The sequence below is a fragment of the Salvelinus alpinus genome, chromosome 7 (assembly GCF_045679555.1).
Source record: "Salvelinus alpinus chromosome 7, SLU_Salpinus.1, whole genome shotgun sequence".
In the NCBI taxonomy this organism is placed as follows: domain Eukaryota; kingdom Metazoa; phylum Chordata; class Actinopteri; order Salmoniformes; family Salmonidae; genus Salvelinus; species Salvelinus alpinus.
The window spans coordinates 43,224,481-43,233,691 of NC_092092.1; the positions used below are offsets into that span (position 1 = coordinate 43,224,481).

The window sequence follows — 9,211 nt, forward strand, 5'->3', positions numbered from 1 at the left end:
TCTGTCAGCGTAGTGTCCAGAGCATGGAGGCGCTACCAGGAGACAGGCCAGTACATCAGGAGACGTGGAGGAGGCCGTAGGAGGGCAACAACCCAGCAGCAGGACCGCTACCTCCGCCTTTGTGCAAGGAGGAGCACTGCCAGAGCCCTGCAAAATGACCTCCAGCAGGCCACAAATGTGCATGTGTCTGCTCAAACGGTCAGAAACAGACTCCATGAGGGTGGTATGAGGGCTCGATGTCCACAGGTGGGGGTTGTGCTTACAGCCCAACACCGTGCAGGACTTTTGGCATTTGCCAGAGAACACCAAGATTGGCAAATTCGCCACTGGCGCCCTGTGCTCTTCACAGATGAAAGCAGGTTCACACTGAGCACATGAGCACATGTGACAGACGTGACAGAGTCTGGAGACGCTGTGGAGAACGTTCTGCTGCCTGCAACATCCTCCAGCATGACCGGTTTGGCGGTGGGTCAGTCATGGTGTGGGGTGGCATTTCTTTGTGGGGCCGCACAGCCCTCCATGTGCTCGCCAGAGGTAGCCTGACTGCCATTAGGTACCGAGATGAGATCCTCAGACCCCTTGTGAGACCATATGCTGACACATGCACATTTGTGGCCTGCTGGAGGTCACGCTCTGTAGTTCTTCTGTATGGCCTGCTATTGCTTCCAAGACCATTCCTATCTTAACATCGATCACTTTAGTAATGTTATTCGTCATTCTTTGAATCACCAGGTCCATTGTGCCTGGATCCACAATAGTGTTAGCTTCGCTAACGTTAGCTAGCTCCTCCTGCACATCATCTACAGAGGTGGTGGTTTTGGTCGAGTTCTTAGTAGTGCTGCTGGGCATTTTGTCGGAAATTTTGGAGAAATAGCCGTCAATACTCATTGTAGGATAGCTTATTTAGCAAATTATTTAACACTTTTTCAAGCTATAAAATGTATATAAAAAGAGAAATTAACGAATGCCACGGAAGTTCGCTGAAACACAGTGTTCTCTCTACGGCGCCATTTTGTCCCTCCCGAATCAACCTTGTTAACGTGGACTGAAGGGCATCAAGTCCAGGATTATTGGAGAGCAGAAGCCGAGTGCAGTCATTTAGGGTTTGTTTGCAGCGGATAAGGAAGTTCTTTCTCACAATATGGTGTTGTTGCTTTAAACTGACTGTACACCGATTAATGAAATCTGTTTGAAAGGAGGAGCTAGGGAAATTGGTTAGTAAAATTAGCATAATAAAGAACACGTTAAGTTATCGTGTGTAAGTGTATATTTAGCAGCTGTAGGTGTTAATTTGACTGTGCAGGACCGCTTGCAGCTGTTTATTTAGCACATTGGACCACCTGCAAGAACATTTGCACGTGCTTATTTGACGCGTGTAGGTGTTAACTTAGCGCTTGAAGACGTTACCTTAACGAGTGATGAGTGAACGCGTTAACGCCTGCACCTGCTTACTTTATTATTAAAAAGTATTAAAAAGATTGCGTTTTGACCACATGGTTTATTTTCCAAACGGCGTTCCATAGCTTTCTGCCAAGTCATACTGATTTACCATCACTGAAGTTACGCTGTTGCCTTGAATGAGTTGCAAAGCTTCTTTGTTTCCAACAATAGGCTGTAGTCTTGTGATATCAATCATGCAAATCCCAAGCAAAGTCTCAGGCGTGACCTTCAAGTCTATAGTCACGTTCTCATGGAACGGCGTTCCATAGCTTTCTGCCAAGTCGTACTGATTTACCATCACTGAAGTTACGCTGTTGCCTTGAATGAGTTGCAAAGCTTCTTTGTTTCCAACAATAGGCTGTAGTCTTGTGATATCAATCATGCAAATCCCAAGCAAAGTCTCAGGCGTGACCTTCAAGTCTATAGTCACGTTCTCATCGTCTGCAAGTCAATTGCTTATTTACAGTGGTGGAAAAAGTACCCAATTGTTACTCTAGAAAATCACTAAATTAAAAACTTAATTCACCCACTAAAATACTACTTGAGTAAAAGTCTAAAAGTATTTTGTTTTAAATGTACCTAAATATCAAAAGTAAATGTAAATGTTAAAATATACTTAAGTATCAAAAGTAAAATTATAAATAATTTCAAATATATTAAGATTTTTTTTTAAATATATGGATAGCCAGGGGCACATGCCAACACTCAGACACAATTTACAACTGTAACTCAAAGCATTTGTGTTCAGTGAGTCCGCCAGATCAGAGGCAGTAGGGATGACCAGGGTTGAGGATTATTTCTGTCTGTAATAAACCCCTTTTGTGGGGAAAAATGAATTCTGATTGACTGGGCCTAGCTTCCAAGTGGGTGGGCCTGTGCCCTTCAAGGCTCTCCCGTGGCTGTGCACTTGCCCAGTCATGTGAAAACCATAGGTTAGAGCCTAATGAATTGATTTCAATTGACTGATTTCCTTATATGACCTGCAACTCAGTAAAATCTTTGAAATTATTGCATGTTGCGTTAATATTTTTGTTCAGTGTACTTAACTGTAATTTTAACCTAGGTCTATTCTTTGGAAAAATATAGGCTCAATGACTTGAGGCAAGATGTGTGCTTTTTATATATGTCTCTGGAAGGTTCTTTGTGTAAATATGGGGTAACTCAAATGTGAGTACTATACATCTACAGACAACTATTATGGTAATTTCTATGACTTGGCAAAATCTCATGATCTGCATAAAGACATCTGTGGCCAGCCAGTGCATATCAGAAAATCTGTTTATCATTCTGAGTCACCCTGTCTACACCCTTAGAAAAAAGGGTTCCAAAAGGGTTCTTCCACTGTCGCCATTGGAGAATCCTTTTTGTTTCCAGGTAAAACCCGATTTTGGTTCCAGGTAGAACCATTTCGGGTTCCATGTAGAACTCTCTGTGGAAAGGGTTCTACCTGAAACCAAAAAAGTTATACCTGGAACAAACAAGGATTTTATAAAGGGTTCTCCTATGGGGACAGCCTAAGAACCCATTAAGCCCTTTTTCTAAGAGTGTACTGTAGATCTATCTTCAAGCATATCTCCTCATGTGAGCATGTAAAAATGCCTTCTCTAAGGTGTGGTCCATGAACATGCTACAGTTTAACTGTCCATGAATTCCATGCATACCTGGAATTAGGCCAAACCACAGAATATTGGGAAATTGAGAGCAAACAAATGTAGAGCTGCAAAAAGTTGACATTTCCTAAGGTCAATGAGTCTCTTTCAATTATACTGAACAAAAACATAAACACAACATCCAACAATTTCAATTATTATACTGAGTTACAGTAAATATAAGGAACAGCAATGGGTGGGCCTGGGAAGGCAAAAACCCACCCACTGGGGAGCCAGGCCCAGTCAATCAGAATGAGTTTTCCCCCACAAAAGGGCTTTATTACAGACAGAAATACTCCTCAGTTTCATCAGCGGTCCGGGTGGCTGGTCTCAGACGATCCTGCAAGTGAAAAAGCTGAATGTGGAGGTCCTGGGCTGGCGTGGTTACACATTGTATGCGGTTGTGAGGCCAGTTGGATGTACTGGCAAATCCTCTAAAATGACATTGGAGGTGGTTTATGGTAGAGAAATTAACATTACATTCTCTGTTAATAGCTCTGTTGGACATTCCTGCAGTCAGCATGCCAATACCACGCTCCCTCAAAACGTAGGAAATCTATGGCATTGTGTTGTCTGACAAAACTGCACATTTTATAGTGGACTCTTATTGTCCCTAGCACAAGGTGCACCTGTGCAATGATCATGCTGATTAATCAGCTCCTTGACCACACCTGTCAGGTGGATGGATTATCTTGGCAAAGGATTAATGCTCACTAACAGGGATGTGAACAAATGTGTGCACAACATTTGAGAGATATAAGCTTTTTGTGTGTATGGAACATTTCTGGGATCTTTTATTTCAGCTCATGAAATATGGGACAACACTTTACATGTTGCGTTTGTATTTTTGTTCAGTATAAATGCTCACTATATATGACTGCAAATACCAAACCTGATCCTCCTTCCCTATACATTGTCTCCTCACACTCTTTCTTAACTTGACACCTGACAACAACCGTGACTTGCACATTTGGCTCTTCACTGTATGTAAGTTGAGCTGCTGTTTGTAATAGAATACTTGAGACAATGTTTTAGTCAATTGTTTCTACAAGTGTCAATAGGATCCACGATCACTTATTCTAAAAGGAAAATATTAGATTTCAAATATTTAAGCAATGAAGCCCAGGAGGGCATGGTATATTGGATATATTGTCACGGCTGGGAGAAGGTGGCTGGAAAACTACCTAGCCATTACAATATATCTGATAGACCACAGCCTCAGGGGTATTATTGCTTTTATATAAAACGTATCTGCCAATATTTTCAACACACAAAACAATAGTGGAAATTCTATGTATATGCAAATGTACTTTATTAAACAATAACATAATTTTTAACACTCCTCGCTGCAAGTGGGTAGGACTGGTACCAGGCACAAACAGACAGAGACCTACTCCACCAAGACTCACAGTACTCAATATACAGCCAAATTACAATTCAAGGTGATCCATTCTGGTTGAATGTATACATATTGTGGCATATTAGATATGATATAATATTGAGGTACGATAAGTGGACTAAGGCCACATGGACTTCAAGCTCTTTTTCCAGGAATGATGGGTCTGTTCTTGAAGTCGTCGCTATGAAGGTAAGCGTGCAGGTTGGGTCGGGCACACAGCCTCTTCAGGTAGCTCTGGAGGGAGGGGAAGGCATCCAGGCAGGGGGGGCTGAGGACTTGGTGGTGGATCAGCAGGAGCACCAGGGCGTAGTCGGCTAAGGAGATCTGCCAGAGAGAGGAAGAGAGCATGAGTACATGAGAAGTCCAGGTCCAAAACAACCCCTTAAAACCCCTTACCCCTACCCCCATGTACAGTATATGCCAGTTGACATCTTTGATGATAATTAGAAAACATAAATAAATGTACCTTGTCGCCAACCAGAAAGCCTCCTTTATTGCTGGACAGGGTTTTCTCGAAGGGCTTCAGACCTGTTGGCAGTGCTTTAAGGTACCCCTCTTTACCGGAGTCCTGGGGAACCAAATATCATTATTAATCATTTTGGGGCTCAATCTAATCAAACTTGCATTGCAGTTACAGTAGGTAAGTGGCAATTTTTCCTACAGTCAATACTAAACTACAACTGTACTATGATATAAATATAGTATATTCATTTGATCACTGTTGTTGCAGAGAATTTTCCTGCTCTGAAAGAAATGATAAGTGCCCTAGTAGTAACAAACAGTTATCTTTCTCTCACTAGATCTCTCACGTAAACAAATGCCTACTGTAGCATAACAAAACTAATTTCTGTAAAAACTTTTTAAAGAATAATCAATTCCTCCTGCTGCAGGATTATTTTACTACTGTGACAAAACTGGTCAAATTAAGATCCAGCAACAGATCTGTATTATGAGGGAGACGATGGGTTTAGATCAAATTGGTTACATTTACCATACATTTGAACACTTACATCTTTCTCGAACATCAGTTTTATGTATTTGTTCAGGAGATCTTGAAGGGCTTCATCCATCATGTCAATGAGAGCAGCCTCCCTCTGGTCTTTGCCATAGAGTCCTGGAGCAGAGGATTGATCAAGACATATTGGGTGAGTCAATATGAATTTCATTATGTTGCAAGCAGGATTTTCTGTTTGTTCTCCATTTACCAAGTTTCCGTGCGAGATGTCTCCTTATTGCATTGGTCTGGTACAAAGTGAGGTCGCCGTCTTCAAATATAGGGAGCTGACCAAACAGCTGTGTACAAAAAGCAAAGGAAAAATGATCAACAATTCACTTGTAATCCTCTGTCAAAAATCAGAATTGTGATTTGTCATGTCCTGAATCACTTAGCATCTAAACGTCATGATTCAAATATGACGTTTTGGTAACACCTCCTATGAACACCCTCTTCATAATGCATTATAAGTGCATGCGCAACACCTTGTGAGCCATGCATAATGCACAGAAGTGTGCTTTATATAAAGACAGTATTTGTGATAGGTATGTTTTCTATTGATATGTTTATCAAGTTCCGTTTGGCTGATCTTGCATCCAACCTCCCCCTATAGAGCTTGTTAGGGGCTCTCTCCGTCTCTGTAAGGCCCACATGGATAATGTTGCTTAGAAGCCCGGGTTGCCAGTGTCATGTTTGCTCAGTTGATATCTAAACTGCCTTTTTAGGAGAACATTGTCGACGGTGTATCAGTAAACATTCAGCCAAGGATACACATGTATTCACTTTTTGAAAGTATTTTTTTTCTCAAAGGTTACTCCCTCCCCTGAATTAATTAAGACATTTTTGTCTGCATGTAAAAGTGATGTGAAATGCAATAACATAACTTGTCTATGGTACACTGGTTACCGGGTTACTCACACAGCTGGCTTTGAGAGTGCTCTCCGTCCACATCTCCATGGTGATGACCTTCTCATCAAACTCTGCCCCTTGGTCTTTGAGCATCACTCGGATGACCTCAGCACGACCTGTTATAGCACAGACCATAGAGATCCTATTCAAATACATTGTATTCTAATTCTTAATTCTACGGCACAGGGAAAAAAAATTGGCCTTTTTACACTGCATTGTTCTTAGCCCCGGGCTAAGGTGCAGTGTGAACGTGCCTAATCTCTACCAAATGAAACCCTATTAGAGCCTGACAAAATCTCTGGTTCTTACAACAAGGTTATAAAGAGAGTTATGGGCAAAATGCAATTTACTGTTTAATAAGCAAACTCTATATCAATAATTGTTTCTGTGTTTAAAAGAAAAGGTTAAAAAGGTCCAATGTAGCCATTTTTATCTCAATATCAAATCCTTTCTGGGTAACAATTAAGTACCTTACCGTGATTGTTTTAAATTAAAATGATACAATTATCTATATAAAAAAACACAGGTAAATCACGTTTTTAACTGCATTGGGCCTTTAAAAAGTCTACTTCAATAGCCAAGTTTGGCATGAAAATTCCATAAAGTGTTGGCAAGAGAGCAGAAACAGACTGACAGCCAGAGTAAATGTTGGCTACAGTATTTTGCACTTCAATAGCTGTCCATTCTTAAAGCTGAAAAGTTCAACATTGATGGAACATTGATCAGGTCAACATACAGTACCTCGGACTGGAAAATATGTGAGTGTGAGAGACACTAAAGAGAAAACAAAAAACAGTAATTATTAGTAAGAAAGACAGACAATTAAAGGCTCTGCACACTACAGTTAGTTCTCTGAAGTGTGCAGTACAAAGTCAATGTTCTTTGTCAGTTTCCTACTTCAGAATATCCAGCAGCACTTGCATAAATATATTGAATGTGCATGTTTTCTACCCTTTTTATACAAATCAACCATAATCCATAACTAAACAGGTAAGAAGAGTAGATAAAAAGTTTTGCTGTGCATTCACTTACTCTCTGCTATCAGCTGTGGTTTGTAGAGCCAAGTCGTGTGTTAACGCAAAATGCAATACCTGCTCTCCTCTTTGTATTGGCCTTATATACACCTTTGTTGGTTTTGCAATATGACTTGCACATTCAAGTTACCAATGGGAGGAGAATGGGTCATATACTAGAATTAAAGGTGTTCCCCCAGCCAATGAACCAGTTAGACTTGCCAGAAAGCAGAAAGTCTGCTGTTTTGGCTGAGTCATGATGATATATACTGAACAGTGTTGGTCCCATGTTTCATGAACTGAAAGAAAAGATCCCAGAAATGTTCCATGTGGACAAAAAGTTTATTTTGCTAAAATGTTTTGCACAAATTTGTTCACATCCCTGTTAGTGAGCATTTCTCCTTTGCCAAGATAATCCATCCACCTGACAGGTGTGGCATATCAAGAAGCTGATTAAACATTATGAGCATTACACAGACACACCTTGTGCTGGGGACAATAAAAGGTCATTCTAAAATGTGCTGTTTTGTCACACAACACAATGGCACAGAAGTCTCAAGTGTTGAGGGAGTGTGCAATTGGCATGCTAACTCCAGGAATATCCACCAGAGCTGTTGCCAGAGAATGTAATGTTCACATATTTTTTGAGAATTTGGCAGTACATCCAACTTGACTCACAACCGAAAACAATGTGTTACCACGCCAGCCCAGGACCTCCACTTCTGGCTTCTTCACCTGTGGGGTCATCTGAGACCAGCCAACCTGACAACTGATGAAACTGTGGGTTTGCATAACTTAAGAATTTCTGCAAAAACTGTCAGAAACCGTCTCAGGGAGGCTCATTTACGTGCTCGTTGTCCTCACCAGGTTATTGAATACACAGAGATATCGTGACGAGATCCTGAGGCCCATTGTCGTGCCATTTATCCACCGCCATCACCTTACGTTTCAGCATGATAATGCACGGCCCCATGTCGCAAGGATCTGTACACAATTCCTGGAAGCTGAAAATGTCCTCGTTTTTCCATGGCCTACATACTCACCAGACATGTCACCCATTGAGCATGTTTGGGAGGCTCTGGATTGGCGTGTAGGACAGCATGTTCCAGATTCCACCAATATCCAGCAACTTCACACAGCAATTGAAGAAGAGTGGGACAACATTCCACAGGCTACAATCAACAGCCTGATCAACTCTATGCAAAGGAGATGTATTGTGCTGCATGAAGCAAATTATGATCACACCAGATACTGACTGGATTTCTGATCCACACCCTAAGGTATGTGTGACCAACAGATGCATATCTGTATTCCCAGTCATGTGAAATCAATAGATTATGGCTACATTTATTTATTTAAATTGACTGATTTCTTTATATGAACTGTAACTCATCATTCATGTTGTGTTTATATTTTTCTTCAGTGTATGTACAGGTATCTGACGATAAAAGAAAACCACATTTTGGGTTCATTCAGAATATTTATGCTGTATTGTACATGTTAAAGTACCTGCCCAGTGTTCACAGATATCTATTAAAGATGACCTATAATTACTTACAATAGCTTTTCTGTGTTGGAATGGTGTGGGTGTATCCCAACAACTGAATGGTTTGGGCGTATACTGGTCATTACAAATATGAACGCAAGTAGACCACTGATTGGCCAGCTCATCTTCCTCTAGACTGCTGATTGGCCAGCCCATCCTCCTCATGAATATGACATGTTCTATGAGGAAATAGCAAGCATTTTTTAGTTTGAGGTGGGGTTTTTTAAAGTGTTTTTTTCTCAAATGTATGCTTTGGTCACA

General features: G+C 40.9%; 1 protein-coding gene across 1 annotated transcript; it reads right to left on the reverse strand.

The window, feature by feature from the left end:
* Nucleotides 1-4,384: 4,384 nt before the first annotated feature.
* On the reverse strand, nucleotides 4,385-7,543 carry LOC139581069 (glutathione S-transferase P-like). Its single transcript, XM_071410432.1, has 7 exons — nucleotides 7,424-7,543; nucleotides 7,133-7,165; nucleotides 6,401-6,507; nucleotides 5,694-5,781; nucleotides 5,499-5,602; nucleotides 4,955-5,056; nucleotides 4,385-4,812 (listed from the first exon to the last, which is right to left on the reverse strand). Coding segments are annotated over exons 1-7 (624 nt in total). The 5' UTR covers nucleotides 7,425-7,543; the 3' UTR covers nucleotides 4,385-4,623.
* Nucleotides 7,544-9,211: the final 1,668 nt, after the last annotated feature.

Excerpts from the sequence above, each read along its gene's own strand:
- LOC139581069 (XM_071410432.1), bottom strand. Across the intron at positions 5,057-5,498 it reads AACTGATGTTCGAGAAAGAT|GACTCCGGTAAAGAGGGGTA; the intron begins GTAAGTGTTCAA and ends TTGGTTCCCCAG. Across the intron at positions 4,813-4,954 it reads GCTTTCTGGTTGGCGACAAG|ATCTCCTTAGCCGACTACGC; the intron begins GTACATTTATTT and ends TCTCTCTGGCAG.